Source organism: Mytilus californianus, unplaced genomic scaffold (genome assembly GCF_021869535.1).
Source record: "Mytilus californianus isolate M0D057914Y unplaced genomic scaffold, xbMytCali1.0.p SCAF_4, whole genome shotgun sequence".
NCBI classification, from domain to species: Eukaryota; Metazoa; Mollusca; class Bivalvia; order Mytilida; family Mytilidae; genus Mytilus; species Mytilus californianus.
The window spans coordinates 25,466,468-25,486,114 of record NW_026262690.1 but is presented as its reverse complement, the minus strand read 5'-3'; the positions used below and the strand labels follow the sequence as shown (position 1 = coordinate 25,486,114).

The following is a 19,647-nucleotide window of genomic DNA, read 5'->3' as shown; positions in this document are numbered from 1 at the left end:
TGTTGACAGCTACTAGTATTCCTTATGTGTTGACTGCTACTAGTTATCCTTATTTCTTGACAGCTTCTAGTAATCCTTATGTGTTGACAGCTACTAGTTATCTTTATGTGTTGACAGCTACTAGTAGTCCTTATGTGTTGACTGCTACTAGTAATCCTTATTTGTTGACTACTACTAGTTATCCTTTATGTTGACTGTTACTAGTAATCCTTATTTGTTGACTGCTACTAGTAATCCTTATGTGTTGACAGCTACTAGTAATCCTTATGTGTTGACAGCTACTAGTTATCCTTATGTGTTGACAGCTACTAGTAATCCTTATGTGTTGACTGCTACTAGTAATCCTTATGTGTTGACTGCTACTAGTAATCCTTATGTGTTGACTGTTACTAGTTATCCTTATTTTTTGACAGCTTCTAGTAATCCTTATGTGTTGACTGTTACTAGTAATCCTTTTTCCTTGACAGCTTCTAGTAATCCTTATGTGTTGACAGCTACTAGTTATCCTTATGTGTTGACAGCTACTAGTTATCCTTATGTGTTGACAGCTACTAGTTATCCTTATGTGTTGACTGCTACTAGTAATCCTTATTTGTTGACTGCTACTAGTAATCCTTATGTGTTGACAGCTACTAGTAATCCTTATGTGTTGACAGCTACTAGTTATCCTTATGTGTTGACAGCTACTAGTAATCCTTATGTGTTGACAGCTACTAGTAATCTTTATGTGTTGACAGCTACTAGTTATCCTTATGTGTTGACTGTTACTAGTAATCCTTATGTGTTGACTGCTACTAGTAATCCTTATGTGTTGACTGCTACTAGTAATCCTTATATGTTGACTGTTACTAGTTATCCTTATTTTTTGACAGCTTCTAGTAATCCTTATGTGTTGACTGTTACTAGTAATCCTTTTTCCTTGACAGCTTCTAGTAATCCTTATGTGTTGACAGCTACTAGTTATCCTTATGTGTTGACAGCTACTAGTTATCCTTATGTGTTGACAGCTACTAGTTATCCTTATGTGTTGACTGCTACTAGTAATCCTTATTTGTTGACTGCTACTAGTAATCCTTATGTGTTGACAGCTACTAGTAATCCTTATGTGTTGACAGCTACTAGTTATCCTTATGTGTTGACAGCTACTAGTAATCCTTATGTGTTGACAGCTACTAGTTATCCTTATGTGTTGACTGTTACTAGTAATCCTTATGTGTTGACTGTTACTAGTAATCCTTATGTGTTGACTGCTTCTAGTTATCCTTATGTGTTGACAGCTACTAGTAATCCTTATGTGTTGACTGCTACTAGTAATCCTTATTTGTTGACTTCTACTAGTAATCCTTATGTGTTGACAGCTACTAGTAATCATTATGTGTTGACTGCTACTAGTAATCCTTATGTGTTGACTGCTACTAGTAATCCTTATGTGTTGACTATTACTAGTAATCCTTATTTCTTGACAGCTTCTAGTAATCCTTATGTATTGACTGCTACTAATAATCCTTATTTATTGACTGTTACTAGTAATCCTTATTTGTTGATAACTATTATCAATCCTGGTGTGTTAACTGCTACTGGTCCATTTGCATTAGGTTATCGAGTTTATCTAAGGAATTCTAAAGAGTGGTATCCATTCAAATAAAATTACATCACACAAAGAAAGAAAAAAAAACAGTAATTATACTTAAAATTTGATTAGATTAAAATAATGAGCAATTTAAAGTATTAGTATATATACAAAGAGCTACAAATTAAGAAGATATGTCTCTCTCTGTCACTAGCTCTCTAACTTATGTAAGGGAAGCCTTATGTTTGTCTTAAGTTTAAATTTAATAGATATCCACACTATGCATTGCTTACATCTACATCAATTGGTCTCTGGTGGATAGTTTTCTCATTTGGAATCAAACAAGGTACATCTACTTATTTTTTTATATAAATAGGTTATCCTGACTTTCTCTTAAAGTATAACCCATCACAGCTTGTATCTGGTAGGCTATTATCATGTAATAGTGTGGAATAATAAATAGAGAATATCATATGGCTTTTTTTCTGCTCGAGGGATTATATTGGTTGAGGGTTGATACGGTGTGTGATATTGAAAAAGCCATATCATATACACTTTATTATATATACATATACCTCACGTAGATGTTTTTTATGTGACATGATGTCATACAGGTAAGGAGGTTTGAAATGACGTCATACAGATTATAGGTTTGACATGATGTCATACAGATTAGGGGTTTGATAAAGCCTTTGCAACAGTGACTGCAATCGATGACGTGACGTCATACAGATTAAAGGTGTGATAAAGCCTTTGCAACAGTGCTGATATCGATATCATCACGGGTGGCTGATACAGCACGCTTGCCAATGATTGTATTACACATACAATTTATCTGTATTTACTACTAAGTATATAATAAAGCTTAAAATAATGATATTTGTTAACATGAATTAATGTCTAAGGTTTTGACTTTGGTTTTTAGTATACTGTATCTTTATCCGAATAATTTAATAAAGATATTAATTTTTATTTGTAGATCTAAGGGCAAAGAAAAAAATTAAGATAACATACACGGCCAAAATAAACTAGAGGCTCTAAAGAGCCTGTGTCGCTAACTAGGTCAATTGTGTGCATCTTCAACAAGGGACACTTCAACATTGTAGACTCAAATAAAATTCATGACGAAACTTTTTTTTTTTAAATCTTGTATTACTGATCATTTTCTCTGTTTAAAGTTTCTCTCTACCTTCTTCAGTTTTTGCCCAAAACACAAAAAAGGGTAACAAAAATCATCATTCAAGGGCAATCACTCATGGAATAAAAGTCTACGAAAGATTTAAGCAGAATTTGACATATTTGTAGATCTTGTGTTGCTGATAATTTTTGTTATAAATGTAAACTGTCCATATATCTATTACAGTAAGACAATATACAAAAACACAAAAAATTGGTAAAATTTTCATCAAAGAGCAAGAACACCAATAAGGATTCGACTAACCATATCAGTCCAGTTTGACTTATTTGAAGATCTCGTTTTGCTGATCATTTTTGGTATATATAAAATGTATATCTATCTATTATAGTTTTCAAGATTATAGAAAAACATTAAGAATTGGTAAAAATCCTCATTAATGAGCAATAACTCCAATAAGGAGTTGACGGACAATTTCCGACAAAATGACAAATAACAGTCTACAAAGTACTACACCATAGTAAAGATGTCACAATCTAGAAAAAGAAGAAGGGATTGTAGCTTCACTATTGTTAATAAATATCCACAGTCATCTTTGACACAGATATTCAATAACATCAACCAATGAATGCTCAATTTGAAACAACTAATTACACAGCTGTAAACATTTACAGTGAAATCATTTAATCTATAAAAACACTATATCATTTTCTCTGTTTAACCATTATAAATGTACTTAGGATGTTTTATGCCAAGTAATTGTTTGATTTAATTTGGGTTTCAATTTGTACATTGGTTTCTGATAAGGCTTCTGATAAGTTTATTTACACATTCTATAGGGCCAATTACAGCAGTAAGATGACACATGCTACATGATGGTAATAGGATCTAATAGGGTAATATTGTTAGCTCAAATCTTATAGTAATGTTTATTCTAATTTTTCTTAGAAATTGCAGGTCTGTGCCATTTAGAGTATGACTATAGCTTAATATGTACAGGTATATGCCTCATCATGAAAACTCTTCCTCATCTTGAATATATACTATAGGATTCCCTGTATCATGTGTATGTTTTAATTTCTCTAGCTCCATATTTTATTTCACACTTTTTAAAATTTCCAGCAATTTTAGAGAAAATCAATAAAAAATATTTGCGAAAAAAAATCACTGCCAAGGGTTTTATCTAAATTAAAGAGAACATAATTCTGAAAAATATTTAGTAAGTCCAGGTTACAGAAATATTGATCCCTTTAAAGGCAAGCTCACTGAATTGCCAATTTCAACATCACAGATTCAAAGAAAAAAATCACATCCCTGCCTAATGACTAAGCAAAACCTCTATGTATTGTATATCTGAACTTAAAGTTCATGTGTGTTTCATCTGTAAGAAACATGTTACCCATGTATTAGTTGAACATAGCAAATAGCAAGATTTTTACCAAGTTAGTTCTGGCTTTTTTTCAACAATAGAGTAAGTCTGATAACAGAAGATTTTAAATGTAAGGAAATGTATCATCTTAATAAGATTAATTCATTTAAAAGTACAGGATAAAACAACCTTTTATCAAAGCTGTGGCTACTGTTCTAACTATGCATATTACCTATATAGTTGATCTACATGTATCTATAACTAGTAGTATAGTTTCTGATCATATTTGAATCAGCTTTTATTCATTTCTTCATTCATATAAAATTTCAAACATCTTAAGGTCTGTATACCGGGAAGGTAATGATCAAGCTTCAAAATGGATTTGGTACAGTTGACCATCAAATTCTTTGCAAATAGCTACATGTGATTGGAATTCCTAACATCAAATGGTTTGGGTAATGTTTAATTGGAAGAAAAAAGTTGGTTAATGTTACTGGAACAGAACTAAACTTGGCAGACATAACCGTTGGAGTACCACAAGGAGTTGTCCTAGGACCCTTACTTTATCTTTGTTATGTCAATGGCATGTCTATCGGCATTAACTCTGACCGTAAACTTCTCCTGTATTCTGGGCCATGGGGCCAAGTGGTCTTAAATAGTTCATCTACAGTAATCACTAGACTGTCAACACTGAGTTTATGAGTATGAACCCAGCTCGTGGCAGGTGCTTTCAACTCCTATCTTCATTGACAAGGGTTGCCAGTTTTCCTGTGGAAGGGCTAGCAGCCATAATATTGCCAAGAGTACTCAAAATGGTGTTAAACACCAATAATAAATCCTGTATGCAGATGATGGTACTGTAATATTTTCCCATTAAAACCATGATGTTATTTCTCTAAAACTTGGCAACCAACTAGAATTATGTAGTGACTGGCTTATCAATAATGAGAGTTTGCTCCAATCTTTTTGGTCCAAAGAGGAAATTAAAAAATGTAACTGAATTTCAAATCAATTGTAATGGAAATATAAAATCAAAAAGTGTTATTTAAATATTTAGGAATTGACAGACCAAAATCTGCAGTCAACAATATTATCAAAAAGTGTTCATATTAGGTGCAATCTGTTTAACTGCTGAACACAGAAAACTTTGAGTATGGTCCTTAACTTATACAGTGTCACTTTGAGTATGGTCCTTAACTTGTACAGTGTCACTTTGAGTATGGTCCTTAACTTGTACAGTGTCACTTTGAGTATGGTCCTTAACTTATACAGTGTCACTTTGAGTATGGTCCCTAACTTATACAGTGTCACTTTGAGTGTGGTCCCTAACTTATACAGTGTCACTTTGAGTATGGTCCTTAACTTATACAGTGTCACTTTGAGTATGGTCCTTAACTTATACAGTGTCACTTTGAGTATGGTCCTTGACTTATACAGTGTCACTTTGAGTATGGTCCTGAACTTATACAGTGTCACTTTGAGTATGGTCCTTAACTTATCAGTGTCACTTTGAGTATGGTCCATAACTTATACAGTGTCACTTTGAGTATGGTCCTTAACTTATACAGTGTCACTTTGAGTATGGTCCTTAACTTATACAGTGTAACTTTGATTATTCCTGTTCCTCATGGGATGATGGTATATCTCAAGCTTTGAAAAATAAATTACTAAATGACACAAATCAAAACAATTCATTTTATTAAAAGTATGGGCTCAAGAACTAGTATAAAACAAATGGAATTATCTAGTTTAAAAAATGTTCTACCATATTAAATAAAATGCTTCGCTGGGGCGAAGCTTGATACGACCGCAGAGGTCGAACCCTGAACAGTTGGGGCAAGTATGGACACAACATTCAAGCTTGATACAGCTCTGAATTTGGATTGTTATTAAATATTTGACACAGCATAGGTTTCTGACACAGAAAGAATGTGGTCTAAGAACTTGATTTTTTTTTATTTACCTATTATGGTCCAATGTCCAAAATCAAAATACATGGTTAGATTCAGCATATCAAAGAACCCCATATATTCAATTTTTGTTAAAATCAAAAAAAGTTTAATTTTGGACCCCAACTTGGACAAACTTGAAAACTGGGCCCATAATCAAAAATCTAAACACATGTTTAGATTCAGCATATCAAAGAAACCCAAGAATTCAATTTTTGCTAAAATCAAACTAAGTTTAATTTTGGACCCTTTGGACCTTAATGTAGACCAATTTAGACAAGAGTGCACACACTGAAATGTCTCGCCTTCTTTACTAATCATTGATATTATGTTAATAGTCCTAAATATAAAGCTTTATTACAACTGTCACATAAACTTAACCAAGTAAACTAAACATTGACCAATGAACCATGAAAATGAGGTCAAGGTCAGATGAACCATGCTAGGCAGGCATGTAAAGCTAACAATTCTTCCATACAACAAATATAGTTGACCTATTGCTTATAGTTTAAGAAAAATTTGTAAGGGTTCCGCAGAACCCAGTGTCTCGCCTACTTTTGCTGTTAATCGCAGGCTCAACAAAAATGAGGAAAAAAATAAATAAAAATATTCCTCTCTATACTATCTTTTGATTGTTAGTAGCTTCTGTCCAAGTTTGGTAAAAATCCAGGATAGTTTATGAATCTAATAAATGTTTTAAAAACTTAAACTGCAGACTGTATGTAATGTTAACTGGAAGAAAAACAAAGTCCATTTATAAGTAAAATACGGAAAAAATCAAACAAAATTTTAACAAAATTTCCTTCTAGATACTGGCTTTTAATCATAAACAAGCTTCTGTCCAAGTTTGGTACAAATCCAGGATAGTTTAAGAAAGTTGTTAAAATTTTAAAAACTTTAACCACTGAGTGAATGTAATGTTAACTGGCAGAAAAACTAAGTCCATTTATAAGTAAAATACGGAAAAAATGGATTTTTTTTTTACAAAATTTACTTCTGGATACTATCTTATGATCATAAACAAGCTTCTTTCCATGTTTGGTACAAATCCAGGATAGTTTAAGAAAGTTATTAAAATTTCAAAAACTTTAACCACAGAGTGAATGTAATGTTTCTTGGCAGAAAAACTAAGTCCATTTATAAGTAAAATACGGAAAAAATGGATTTTTTTTTAACAAAATTTACTTCTGGATACTATTTTATGATCATAAACAAGCTTCTTTCCAAGCTTGGTAGAAAAACCAGGATAGTTTAAGAAAGTTATTAAAATTTCAAAAACTTTAACCACAGAGTCAATGTAATGTTTCTTGGCAGAAAAACTAAGTCCATTTATAAGTAAAATACGGAAAAAATGGAATTTTTTTTTTACAAAATTTACTTTTGAATATTATCTTATGATCATAAACAAGCTTCTGTCAAAGTTTGGTAGAAATCCAGGATAGTTTAAGAAAGTTATTAAAATTTCAAAAACTTTAACCACAGAGTGAATATTTGTGGACGCCGCCGACGACGACGCCGACGGAATGTAGGATCGCTATGTCTCGCTTTTTCGACAAAAGTCGAAGGCTCGACAAAAACAGACCAAAACACAAAAACTTAACACTGAGCAATGAACCTTGAAAATGAGGTCAAGGTCAAATAAAACCTGCGTGACTGACATATAGATCATAAAATATTTCCATACACCAAATATAGTTGAACTATTGCATATAGTATTAGAAAAAAAGACCAAAACTCAAAAACTTAACTTTGACCACTGAACCATGAAAATGAGGTCAAGGTCAGATGACACCTGTCAGCTAGACATGTACACCTTACAATCATTCCATACACCAAATATAGTAGACCTATTGCATGCAGTATTAGAAAAAAAGACCAAAACTCAAAAACTTAACTTTGACCACTGAACCATGAAAATGAGGTCAAGGTCAGATGACACCTGCTAGCTAGACATGTACACCTTACAATCATTCCATATACCAAATATAGTAGACCTATTGCATACAGTATAAGAAAAACAGACCAAAACACAATAACTTAACTATAACCACTGAACCATGAAAATGAGGTCAAGGTCAGATGGCACCTGCCAGTTGGACATGTACACCTTACAGTCCTTCCATACACCGAATATACTAGACCTATTGCTTATAGTATCTGAGATATGGACTTGACCACGAAAACTTAACCTTGTTCACTGATCCATGAAATGAGGTCGAGGTCAAGTGAAAACTGTCTGACGGGCATGAGAACCTTGCAAGGTACGCACATACCAAATATAGTTATCCTATTACTTATAATAAGAGAGAATTTAACATTACAAAAAATCTTAACTTTTTTTTCAAGTAGTCACTGAACCATGAAAATGAGGTCAAGGATATTGGATATGTGACTGACGGAAACTTCGTAACATGAGGCATCCATATACAAAGTATGAAGCATCCAGACCTTCCACCTTCTAAAATATAAAGCTTTTAAGAAGTTAGCTAACGACGCCGCCGCCGCCGAATCACTATCCCTATGTCGAGCTTTCTGCGACAAAAGTCGCAGGCTCGACAAAAACAGGACTTAAAATTAAAAATCTAAAAACACGGTTAGATTTGGAATATCAAAGAACCCCAATAATTCAATTTTTGATGAAATCAAACAAAGTTTAATTTTGGACCCTTTTGACCTCAATATGAACCAATTTGATAGCGGGGCCCACAAATAAAAAATCTAAATTCATGGTTAGATTCAGCATATCAAAGAACCCCATGTATTCAATTTTTGTTGAAATCAAAAAAAGTTTAATTTTGGACCCCAACATGGACCAACTTGAAAACTGGGCCCATAATCAAAAATCTAAACACATGTTTAGATTCAGCATATCAAAGAACCCCAAGAATTAAATTTTTGTTAAAATCAAACTAAGTTTAATTTTGGACCCTTTGGACCTCAATGAAGACCAATTTAAAAAACGGGACCCAAATTAAAAATCTAAAAACACGGTTAGATTTGGCATATCATTCAGCATATCAAAGAACCCAAAGAATTCAATTTTTGTTAAAATCAAACTAAGTTTAATTTTGGACCCTTTGGACCTTTATGTAGACCAATTTAAAAAACAGGACCCAAAATTAAAAATCTAAATACACGGTTAGATTTGGAATATCAAAGAACCCCAATAATTCAATTTTAGATGAAATCAAACAAAGTTTAATTTTGGACCCTTTTGACCTCAATATGAACCAATTTGATAACGGGGTCCACAAATAAAAAATCTAAATACATGGTTAGATTCAGCATATCAAAGAACCCCATATATTCAATTTTTGTTGAAATCAAACAAAGTTTAATTTTGGACCCAAATTTGGACCAACTTGAAAACTGGGCCAAAAATCAAAAATCTAAATACATGTTTAGATTCAGCATATCAAAGAACCTCATATATTCAATTTTTGCTAAAATCAAACAAAGTTTAATTTTGGACCCTTTGGACCTTAATGTAGACCAATTTGAAAACTGGACCCAAAATTAAAAATATAAATACACTGTTAGATTCGGCATAACAAATAAATAAATGTGATCAAAGATTTTACAAATCTAATGCGCCATACTGTGCAATTAAAGATTACTTCTTGAAATTTTTCAATATTTGAAATTTGAAAAAAAAAATAATATTTGAAGAATAATTCTTTTTAATTTCTGAAATCTGAAATGAGAAAAAATTGAACCCCCACAATTTCTTTTTATCCCCCTCCCCTTTTTCCCCCAAAAAAATTCTTTCCCTCAAGATATGGTCATAATCTCAATTCAAATTTCCAATGGAGTTGGCAACCATAATTACCCATTTAAATTTACCATAGTGCTAACTTAATCTATTTTATAATAGAATTAAAAATATAGTGTCAAATCTTTCATATGGATTTTTTTGTAAAAAAAAAAGATGCAACATTTGCAGATATTTTTACTGGTCTTCCTTTATAAATATGCATTTCTTTAAACATAATTTAAAAGCAGTGTAAGGGAAGTAACCAAAACGTTGTATTTGGATTACCTCCCTTACACTGTTTTAAATTATCTTTATTGTTTATTAACCATTACTTTATACATAATTTAAAAGCAGTGTAAGGGAGATAATTTCAATGATGTATTTGATTAATCTCCCTTACACTGCTTTAAATTATGTTTTATACTAAAGTATTTGTCCATTAACCAGGACAACCTTGTTTTTCCCCCTTTTTTGCCCCTAATTCCTAAACGGTTTGAGCCATAACCCCCCAAAGCAAATCCTAACCATCCCTTTGTGGTATGGAAACTTGTAGTATAATTTCAGAGAGATCCATACACCGTTCCACAGTCATTGTCTGGAAACTAGAAAATGCTTATTTTTGGCCCCTTTTTGGCCCCTAATTCCTTAACTGTTGGTACCATAACCCCCAAAATCAATCCCAACCTTCCTTTAGTGGTATTTTACCTTATGGTCAAATTTCAAAAAGATCCATTCACTTAAACTAAAGTTAGAGTGCGAAAACCAATGTGTCTTCGGATGACGACGACGACGCCAACGTCATACCAATATACGACCACAAAATTTTTTTGCGGTCGTATACAAACTTGGACTGATTCAGTGCTCACAAGATTTTTTTATAATACATGTCCATCTTATTTGATCAACAAAATTAAAAATATTAACAAACGCAATGACCACAATACAAGGTCAATTCATAACAACTATGTAATGTCTAAAATTAGAGGCATCGAATTAACAGCATTTTATTAAAAAGCAATTCAGGATTGCAATGCATTACCTGATTCCATTAAATTCATTATTCAGCTTCAAGTATTTAATAAAAAAAGTAGTCAGATGCTATCTCTAGATAATAACTTAATTACTATTCTTAATATTTTCAATACTATGTCCCTGATTAAGTATGATTTTTTTTACCTTTATAATAAATACCCACAGTAAGCCAATAATTATAAAGGACCACATTGGAAATAACAACACTGTTGATATTTTAAGCCTGTTAACTACCTTCTTGGCATGCTCTTCATGTATACATCAGTGTGTGATTGTATCCACCAGGTTTTAAGAAAAGTATACAGTTCGGTTGTACAGTGTATAGACAAAATACCATTTTCCCTTAGAAGCTAGGTTAAAGACAATCATGAAACAATTTGTTCTATTTTTTTTTATATATATATACTTTTTCACTTTTTTGGTCTTTTGGAAAATGTTGTTTGTGCTGTATTTAGACCCCTCTACCAAGAAATTTGTTTTGCATGCACACGTATAAAAATTGCGGTTTTTATCCAACACAATCATAGGTTTGAACGTTGTTTTCAATTTAGACTTGTATATATATATATACATGTATATAAACAAGTCTAAATTGAAAACAACGTTCAAACCTATGATTGCGTTGGATAAAAACCGCAATTTTTATACGTGTATATATACATGTATATAAACAAGTCTAAATTGAAAACAACGTTCAAACCTATGATTGCGTTGGATAAAAACCGCAATTTTTATACGTGTATATATATATACATGTATATAAACAAGTCTAAATTGAAAACAACGTTCAAACCTATGATTGCGTTGGATAAAAACCGCAATTTTTATACGTGTGCATGCAAAACAAATTTCTTGTTAGAGGGGTCTAAATACTGCACAAACAACATTTTCCAAAAGACCAAAAAAGTGAAAAAGTATATTTTAACAAAACGCATTTGACTAACAGGTCGAACAACAAATGTTCTTAAACCCTGCTGACTGCCATTGGCGATTGCCAAATAAACGGATCACCGATGTAATAAATGGATCTTAATTAAAATTTTAATACTAAACAGAAAACAATAAACTTGCGGAAAAGATGATATACCGCAAACAAAAGGTGCAAAGGTTATATATACACAACCATGTACATGTAACTTTCAATATAATTTGGGGTTAAATTGTAACCACATTCATGAGGTTGTAAGGATTTTTAAAGTATTAATATTGAGATGTATGTTCCAAAGTTTTTGACCTGATCTTAAATGCACATCTCTTGTTTAAAACATATAGATTTGTCTGTATCATCATCAATAGTCAGTGAACTATCAGACAACTTTCACTCTTGATTATGCTCACACAAATTGTTATTACCTTTATTAGATAACTCTGATGGTGTTTCCTAGAGTACAATAAATGGCGGAAAATTGATTCCATTTCCTATTGAGGCCCAAAGAGAATGTTTCATCTTTTATCTTCAAGAGATACATTTATAACAAATTCTACCAATACTGAAATACCATTTCTTTAATTAAAATTGAGAATACATTTTGAAATGCACAAAAATCTGTTAAGCATCTATACAAATGTTGGATAAAGCTGTTCATATTTTCAACTTATATTTTTTTAAATATATAAGTACACATGTACTTGGAAGATGTTTTCGTATGATGTACATTTGTAATTTTAGCCAACATTGGCTCTAACTGACCCAGCAGTTTTAGAGTTCTCACAAAGGATTGTATTGTTTACAAAATATCTCATAAAACATTTTGGTCTGCAATGTCCTTCCGTGAACGTGAACACAAGAATGGAAAGTGAGGATTAGTTGTATGTTCTTCCTCAATAAAACTGATGATTTCCTAAGAAACTACGCATACATATACCAGTTAGGAAGGATATATGTAAATATAACATCATACATGTTTATACACATTATATAGGTGTGTACATATCTTAATGTATACTGCAACTTTGATTTATAATTCCAATTTTGCTCTTACAGCAAAATATTGAAATAATTCAGAAACAAAAGATGCATAATTATATGACCTATATAAATATTTGTTTCAACTCTATCTTCTTTTTACTTACAAAAACTTATAGTTTAAATGTAAACAACAATTAAACAGAGAAAAAATACAGAATTTGGAAAACAGAAATTCTTTTGTCAAACTTCTGTTCTATCATAAATTTAAACTGTATACATTTCTATTTAATAGGACAGTATGCTTATAATAACATTTTATATCCATTTTTTTCAAGAATCAACTGAAATGTGTCTGTTGATGAGACACATGTCCAGTAGTGTAAAAACAAAATTACTTATGCTTAATGTTAGTAACTAGAGATATGAATCATATAACTTAAGTAATATAGCATGAAAACAAACTAAAATAGGGGAGATAACTCTCTTATAAACTTATTACTTCATATTCTATAAAATATATGTCTTACATACTCTGAGCCAGTAAAACACCAAGGCTGTATAGCATTGTCTTGTCTTTTAAATTTTAATGATTTTTTAAGTTACCCAAATCCAACAAGCTTTTAATTTTGTTAAAGCATAAATACTAGTTTGAAATATATGCAAAACATACAGATATTATACATGTACTTCTGATTACCGATATTTTTTTCAACTTTCTAATCAAAACATTCCATTTGAAAACATCAAAGATGTCATACACTCTAAGGCTGCATTTTATCTTGATAAAATAAGTAGATATTTATTACCAACATAAAGATGATCTAAAGTACAAATGTACATGTAGTCCTTCATCAACATAAAATGTAAAACTTTATTAATCAAAATAGCTATTATATTATGTAATATGTATCTTTTATAAATGATACTGATAATGCAGTATATTTTCTATTATGTTACTTTGCCTAGGCAAGCAGTTTAAGCCTTTAATTTGAGCACTTATTATTAATTAACCAGCCACTGAAAAGAAATTGTTTACCTGTTCAAAACTCTGAAAGTATAAATTCAGAATACAGCTTTATAAATTGTTTGGTCCATAAACAATTTTTATAGGAAATGCACAGTAATAAAAATCCAAGCTCTCACAGACAAATGCTCATTCCTTGATAGGACCTGAATTTTCACCATATAAGTGATATCACTATCTTTATGCATACGAACAGTTTAAGGAGTGTTCACTTTAGGATGCATTTATTTTAGATATGTTACACAAATTGTCAAGGGTATGGTGTTTCTCCAAAACTTTTTTGACCATGACTAAAAAAATAAGAACAGTACTGTAGCTAATTATAATAACTTTCATCTGTTTATAAAGATTGTTTTTTTGAATGTCAATTTGGATGTACGGGATGTAAAAAATGCTGCATATCTGGTCTGATAAGGGATGTTATGGTCAAGAACTGTTTTACCAGTACTAGCTATTGTATGCCCACTTTTTGAAGTCAAAGAACACACATAACATCTCATTGGTGGGTTCCCTCAGTGTCAGCACTTGTGGTAGTGTAAGACTAAATATAGACCCTAACCAAACATCTTTGTTTTCCTTGGTCAAATGTATCCATATCCTTCTTCCAAGTGTACATGTAAACATTTCAGTACTATCATGACTATGAATAATTGAATACAAAATGTAGGTCAAATATTGATGACAGCATATTCTTATCCTAAAAATGGATGTCTAAAAACCATCAACCATTCAATCAATAAAGAATTTATAATCAGTAATGCTAAACAAATCGGAATCAACATAGAAATAAGAAATCTAAGAGGACCCAAAATTTGAATTTTTTATTAGATATATTCAAAAACTTGCAAAAAAAATCCTGCTTCAAAATTATAAATACTTTTATTATGGATGTTAGACCTAGGTTTGAACATTGGTTGATTTTCAACATTATTGTATAAAGTGATGAGAGACCCATTTATACAATTGCGACTATATCATTACAGTTAACAGTGTAAAATAGTCATCTCAATGAGAACTTCATCTGGTTTGAAGAACCATTGATAATCTATAAGAACATTTACATGTAGATACTGTTTTTGAAGTTTTACAAATAAAGCAGGGGTTTACTGCAGTAATCACATTATTTCTGTACTTACATCAAAGTTTTATAAATAACATGTGATATGTTCCTGTATGGATGTCTGAAGTATATATGCAGATTATATGATCTGTTAACAGTAAATATAGATATCTGAAGCAGATATGATCTGTTACAGTAAATATGGATATCTGAGGCAGATATGATCTGTTACAGTAAATATGGATATATGAGGCAGATATGATCTGTTACAGTAAATATGGATATCTGAGGCAGATATGATCTGTTACAGTAAATAAAAATATCTGAGGCAGATATGATCTGTTACAGTAAATAAGGATATCATGATCTGTTACAGTAAATAAGGATATCTGAGGAAGATAGATGTGTTACAGTCAATATGGATGTCTGAAGCATATCATGTGATCTGTTATGGTATGGATGCTTTAAAAAGATCATATGATTTGTTAGGGTACTAATGTCCTAAGCAGATCATATCATCTGTTGCGGTATGGAATCTATGGATGCCTAATAAAGATTATGTGATCTGTTACAGTATGGATGCTTTAAAAGATCAAATTACATTGTATCTGTTACAGTATGGATGTCTTTACTTTCTTGCTGATTCTAGTTTAATGTGGTTGCATTTGGTTTGCCAGGAAATACAGCAACTGGACATCTGTGGTGTCACAATGCATTTGAACTGTCTATGAAGTCAAGTGATATATGATGTCACACAATGATGACCTTAGGCTTCAATTGGTGACCCACTGAGGAAAAAGATTACACTATATACAAGGTATGAACTTGTTTTATTTGAAAGAGATACATGTACAGTATTGAACAGGTGCTTGCATAAATTAAAAATATGGACATATGTGTCCCTTGTGCACACTTGGGACAGTTAGTGTGGACATGTGTGTCCCTCCAGCAGCAAGAGGGTTAAAAAGATCATGTGGAAGTTACGTTTGAAATCACAAATATGAGGCTAGCCATTTAACTGAATAGACTATTTTCATATTACCGACTTTTGACTCCGGATTATATAATTTGTCGACTGGTTACCTTGGACATCATGGTACTCGGTCAAGTAAGAGCGACCAAAATAAGTAAAATCAAACATATAATCGGTGTAATTTGAGGGGAAAGTTTATTGTTTTCCGATGATTTTGTAGTGAAAAAAAAATGTTAAGCAGGTAATTTTCCCCAAAAATTGTACCGATTGAACGCTTGGTGTTACTTCTTTAGCTTGCTCTTACCTGACTTGGTACCATGATGTCCAAGGTAACCAGTCGACAAATTATATAATCCGGAGTCAAAAGTCGATAATATGAAAATAGTCTATTGACATGATTGAGGTGTTAAAGGATTCTTGGTTGTCTTGTCATATAAACATGTGCAATGTATGGGCAGACCACACATATGCTACCTTTGGTGACAAATGAAGATCTGAAAAATGGACCTTTTATTAGACAAAAAGGGAACCATTAGGCGATTCTAGGGTTAAGAGTTCCAATCCCATATTTGTCACTACCACCCTATGAAATAAACAATGACATTATCCGTTTATTTTGTCTGAGGCCAGAACTCATTCAAATTCTAATCAAAAATATCTTCTCTATAATTTACCATTATACATTTGTTTATTTTGTACCAATAAAAAAATTATGGTATCACTATGTTTCAAGAAATATCGAGATTATGAACAAACTAAATAAATATTTGGTGCCAATGTTAATGATGTACTTTAATTGTTAATTGATTCAAACATACTTTATCATTTATTTACTTGACATATTTATTTATTTACAATTATTTCAATTTGGATTCACCTGGTGCAAAACTCACCTAGTTCCCTGTTTATGCTTCTGGTCATCAGTATCTGTTTGTCCGTTCCCTGCCATTTGTTGGTATTATGAATAATATTTCCAATAGCCCATTAACAGTTAATAAACAAACGATTACTGTCCAATACACAATTTTAAGGATGCTGAGTCTATATGGACTGCGTGAGCTGTTAAATCCCAGGATCTGAACTACAAACTTATACCGTTTTTAACGATTTGGCAACCTATCATTTTGTGAAATTTTATAATTCAAATTTATGAGATCATACAGAAAACATACAGTTTCGAGTCTGCATCATCCGAGATGTAAAATCGCCATGTTGACGGATGTTTTCACCTATAACCTTTTTCAATAATCACTTTAAATATGAAACAGACATTAGTATATTTTTTGCAATGCTTCCAAAATGTATGCTTTGTATTGAAATTCGATTATTTCACAAAGAATTACTGAATGGTGATTATAAATACAAAAATCCTCGTTTGATTTCCATTAAAATATTATCGTTTCATGTTCTCCGTTTATTGACACATATGTCACGTGACCAGAATACACATTTGTATGACGTCACGATAGGGAATTCCCTCCGGGCACCTGCAACACAGGATACCCATGTTTTTATTCACGATAAATCTCATCTCAGACTCGGAAGAGGAAACCAATATTTACTTTAATCAAAATAATGTCCATTTTAACAATTATATTGTCTTTATAAGATATTAGATTACTCAAAAAACTACAAAACTATAAGCTACAGATATGTTCATATGTAAATATGTGACTCCAGAGAGTGTATATATGTCTCTGGTGACTCTTACCCTTATGAAAAATTTCACATTAAATGTAATAAAGAAATTCTAGGAGTTAATTTGTAAAACTTCTAACGATGAAAGTAGAGCTGAATTAGCTAGATTTCCCTTAAGAACTAAAATTATTATGTCATCTATTAAATATTTAAACCATTAGTTAAAACTGATCATACATTAGCTTATATGTTTTATTTAAAGCCACTTGGAAAACGAATCCTTGGGCAATCAGGTAATGTTGTAACATGTCAACAAAAACTTGGGTTCCCCTTTATGACATTATTAAAACATTTGTTAATCAATCTAATCAGCGCATATTAGATTAAAACTTACAAGATCAACGCTCCAAATTTTTAAATTCTGAAAAATTAGATTTTTCCGTAATATTTCAAAGGTAGGAGAACGCACACCATACTATGCTGATCAACTTACTTTCAAGTCTGATCGTTCTGTTATAGCTCAGGCGGAAACCCAGTTGAAAGAGAACAAAAGAATCGAAGCTCTTTGTTAGAGAAGGCGATAAATGCTTACTGTAATGTTTACTATAGTAACAAAATTTTTAAAAGTTAATAGAAACAAATAAAATGACAGTTTTCGGCTAAATTACGATGTATTTTTTCATAAAAACACAATTTGCATAAGTTTTATCAATTTATCTATTACATAATTAAGCAGAACAATTAGATACCAAGTCGACGACATGGTTGTCTATTCAGTTGGATCTAAAAAATGCATAACCTCCGATTTTTTATTTTTTTTTACCACGGACGGAGAACATATCAATCTATTTGTTCCTTACTTTTCGTTTCTGCCCTTCCATTATGTAACTCAAGAAAAAATTCAAAAAATGGGTAACAATTGCATCGAAAAGATCAAATCGAGTGCACCTTTTTATGTTAGGGCGTGTTTGAGTTAAATATTTTGTCTTGAAAACGTATAAAGCAAGAGTATTTGATACATCATCTCGCTTCAGATTCTATTATTTTTATATATCAAGGCTACAGGTTGACTTTATAACATCGAAAGTTCACAGTACTAAAAAATTTAAATATATGGGTCAAGTGAAATACCTTTCTAATGAATCACAAAAACAGAATAGGTGTGTTTGAATAGCAAATTTTTACTAAAAGTACTTGACGACTGACTTTTAAGTTGGATCTTAAAAATGCATATCTTCGAAAAAACTTCATTTTTTGTGTGTGATAATGAGGGTTTATAGTCTTCAACCACTGAAAATTTTTAGTCTGACCTTCCACGAAATATTTAATTAGAATTTTTTTAAATGTTTATGAATTTCCAAAAATTCCACCTGACAACCGATCCGACAATAGTTTTAAGTTGACTGAATGCAGACAAGTACATTAACTGATGCTCATTAGCTAGTAGATACATTTGTCTTTTAAAATACACCTGGCATATAAGGATCGTAATGGTGCTATGTGGATAAATTTATCGGTTTTCAAGAGCTAAATTGGAAGCGCGTCATCCCTACAATGGCTTCCATTTTTACGATTGTAAAAATGAACTGGCGTAATGGGAAGATAATTTTGACGAAGTAGAATCCTGACTGAGCTAGAATAAAATTAGGTGCTCATTCTCTTGAAATAGAAAGAGTGAGGTATAACAGAATTACCCACGGTAAGCAATGAAAGATATCATGCAACAAAATTGAAGATCAAAATCACTTTATTTGGCATTGCCTCAAGTTGAATATCAAAAACAGAGACATATAATACAATCATATGTCTCTGTCAAAAAGAAAGAGAAATCCTTGTGACAAAATTGTCCTAATTTTACCCAAATTTTAGAAATAAACATATTGATAGCATAAAATAAAAACAGTGGGTCGGTAAAAATATCAAAGAAATGTTTAAATTACATTTCTGAATTGTCGAAAGTTAGAAATAATATTTTACAAAACAATTGATGATATTAAATATCAATATTCTGATCAGAAAGTATTGATTATTTAGTTGTGGTAATTTTGTATTTTTGCATTTTTGTATTTTATGTATTTCTATACAATGTACCTTTATTGAGCCTTTACCAATTGTTATAATTGCGAATGTGCTAATAAACTATTGTCTATTGTCTGTTGTCTATGTAACCCATTAAGAATATTTACCTGTTGATATTCTATATAATCTGTTTTACTGATGTGTCTTTTGATAAT

At 31.5% G+C, this 19,647-nt stretch overlaps 1 protein-coding gene across 1 annotated transcript in view; it reads right to left on the bottom strand.

Annotated features, from left to right (window-relative positions):
- The window catches only part of LOC127737785 (beta-arrestin-1-like), a 110,293-nt gene extending 93,068 nt beyond the window's left edge, over positions 1-17,225 (bottom strand). The window contains exon 1 of the mRNA XM_052248705.1: positions 16,669-17,225. Within this exon, the coding sequence (XP_052104665.1) occupies positions 16,669-16,724 (56 nt within the window). The 5' untranslated portion in view covers positions 16,725-17,225. The remainder of the gene's footprint in view (positions 1-16,668) is intronic.
- Between the last annotated feature and the right edge of the window lie 2,422 nt (positions 17,226-19,647).